Raw genomic sequence first — 1521 nt, forward strand, 5'->3', positions numbered from 1 at the left:
AAAGACAGCGTTAAGGTCAGGTAACCCCCGGCACCTCCAGCTCGACAGAAGGGAGCCGGCGTTGCTCCAAATCCTGCAAGACCCCGGGCTGTGGGGCTGGGGGTGGTGATGTTCTGTGTGTGTTTGTAGTGAAGGCGGAGGGGGCCGCGGCGCCCCCCCCCCCCCCCCCCGCCCGGGGGGGTGTTGAGGAAAGGAAAGACACGAGGATGCTCCGTGTGTGACTGCACCTCCCGGCCTAACTTTGGGCTTAAAAAAGGCGATTTCCGTGAGCTGAGCCCGGTGTCCAGCCTCAGGCAGCACCTTTGTGCGTGCGGAGCTCGGAGTGAAGGTGGAAATGCACTCACACCTCTGTTTATCAACCCCCCCCCTCCTCCCCAACCAGCAGCAGCACCCCTCGACAAATAAAATAAAAGAACATCAGAAAGGGGAAAAAATAAAAGCAGGAATATGGGGGTGGGGAGGCGGATTTTAGCTGGGAGGCTGAGGAAAGGGAAAAAGCGAAGGGAAAACGGGTGCAGGAAAGGGAGAAAAGCTTTTCCTCCCCGCATCGTGCGGGGTCCTGGGGGCGAGGAAGGAAACCGCTGGGACATCTCGGGTGTCACCTCCGCGATATGGCAGAAATCAAGCGCACTTTTCAGGTCCTCCAGAGCTTCCAGAGGGAAGGCAGAGCAGAGCTGAGGCTGTAAAAAGAGTTTATGGGCCTATGAAATGGTGGGAATTTTGACTTTTTATGACTACGTCCTTAGATTACTGCGAGCAGCGGTCGGGTTGGGTAATGATTATTATTTGAAACCCATCGCTGCGGGTTTTATGCGCCGAAACTTTTTTTTTCCTTTCTTTCTTTCTTCCTTTTATTTTTATGTTTTATTTAATTTTCCTTTTTTTGTTGTTGTTGTCGTTTAATGTGAGAAACGGCGGCAAAAGGAAAGGAAATGGCCCCTCCAAAATAAACAGATTAAACTCTCGCGAAGGTCACTCGGTGTATTTAGGTGAGGGCTGCTAACGGAGCAGGTCGCTTTCAGCATAGCGTGGAGGTTGGGGGCCTTGAGGGGGGGTTGTGAGGAAAAGGAGGAGGGGGGGGGGGGCAGAACAACACCGGAGTTATTGTGTTTTAACACCCCCCCCCCCCCCGCCCCAAAAAACCCAAAGCACAGCGCAAAAAAAAAAACCAAATATCTTCTTTCTCAGACAATCCCGTCGCGAATTGGATTCATGCGCGATCCACGAGGAAGAAAAGATGTCCGTACACAAAGTATCAGACCCTGGAACTGGAAAAAGAGTTTTTGTTCAATATGTACCTCACAAGGGACCGGAGGTACGAAGTAGCCCGAGTCCTTAATCTCACTGAACGCCAAGTCAAAATCTGGTTTCAGAACAGGCGAATGAAAATGAAGAAAATGAATAAAGAGAAAAGCGATAAGGAACAGCAATGAAAGTTGGGCGAGGAGGAACGAGGGCGGAAAACAAAACAGAACGGAACAAAACCGAAAAAGAAAAGGAAAAAAAAAAAAAAAAAAAAAA

General features: G+C 50.3%; 1 protein-coding gene across 1 annotated transcript in view; it reads left to right on the forward strand.

Moving 5' to 3' along the window:
- The window catches only part of HOXC9 (homeobox C9), a 3053-nt gene extending 1620 nt beyond the window's left edge, over window positions 1–1433 (forward strand). Inside the window, exon 2 of the mRNA XM_042893384.1 lies at window positions 1189–1433. Within this exon, the coding sequence (XP_042749318.1) occupies window positions 1189–1433 (245 nt within the window). The remainder of the gene's footprint in view (window positions 1–1188) is intronic.
- The last annotated feature ends 88 nt before the right edge of the window (window positions 1434–1521 follow it).

The sequence above is a fragment of the Lagopus leucura genome, unplaced genomic scaffold, assembly GCF_019238085.1.
Source record: "Lagopus leucura isolate 7727_CA_CO unplaced genomic scaffold, USGS_WTPT01 33700-0_obj-0_obj, whole genome shotgun sequence".
NCBI lineage: Eukaryota > Metazoa > Chordata > Aves > Galliformes > Phasianidae > Lagopus > Lagopus leucura.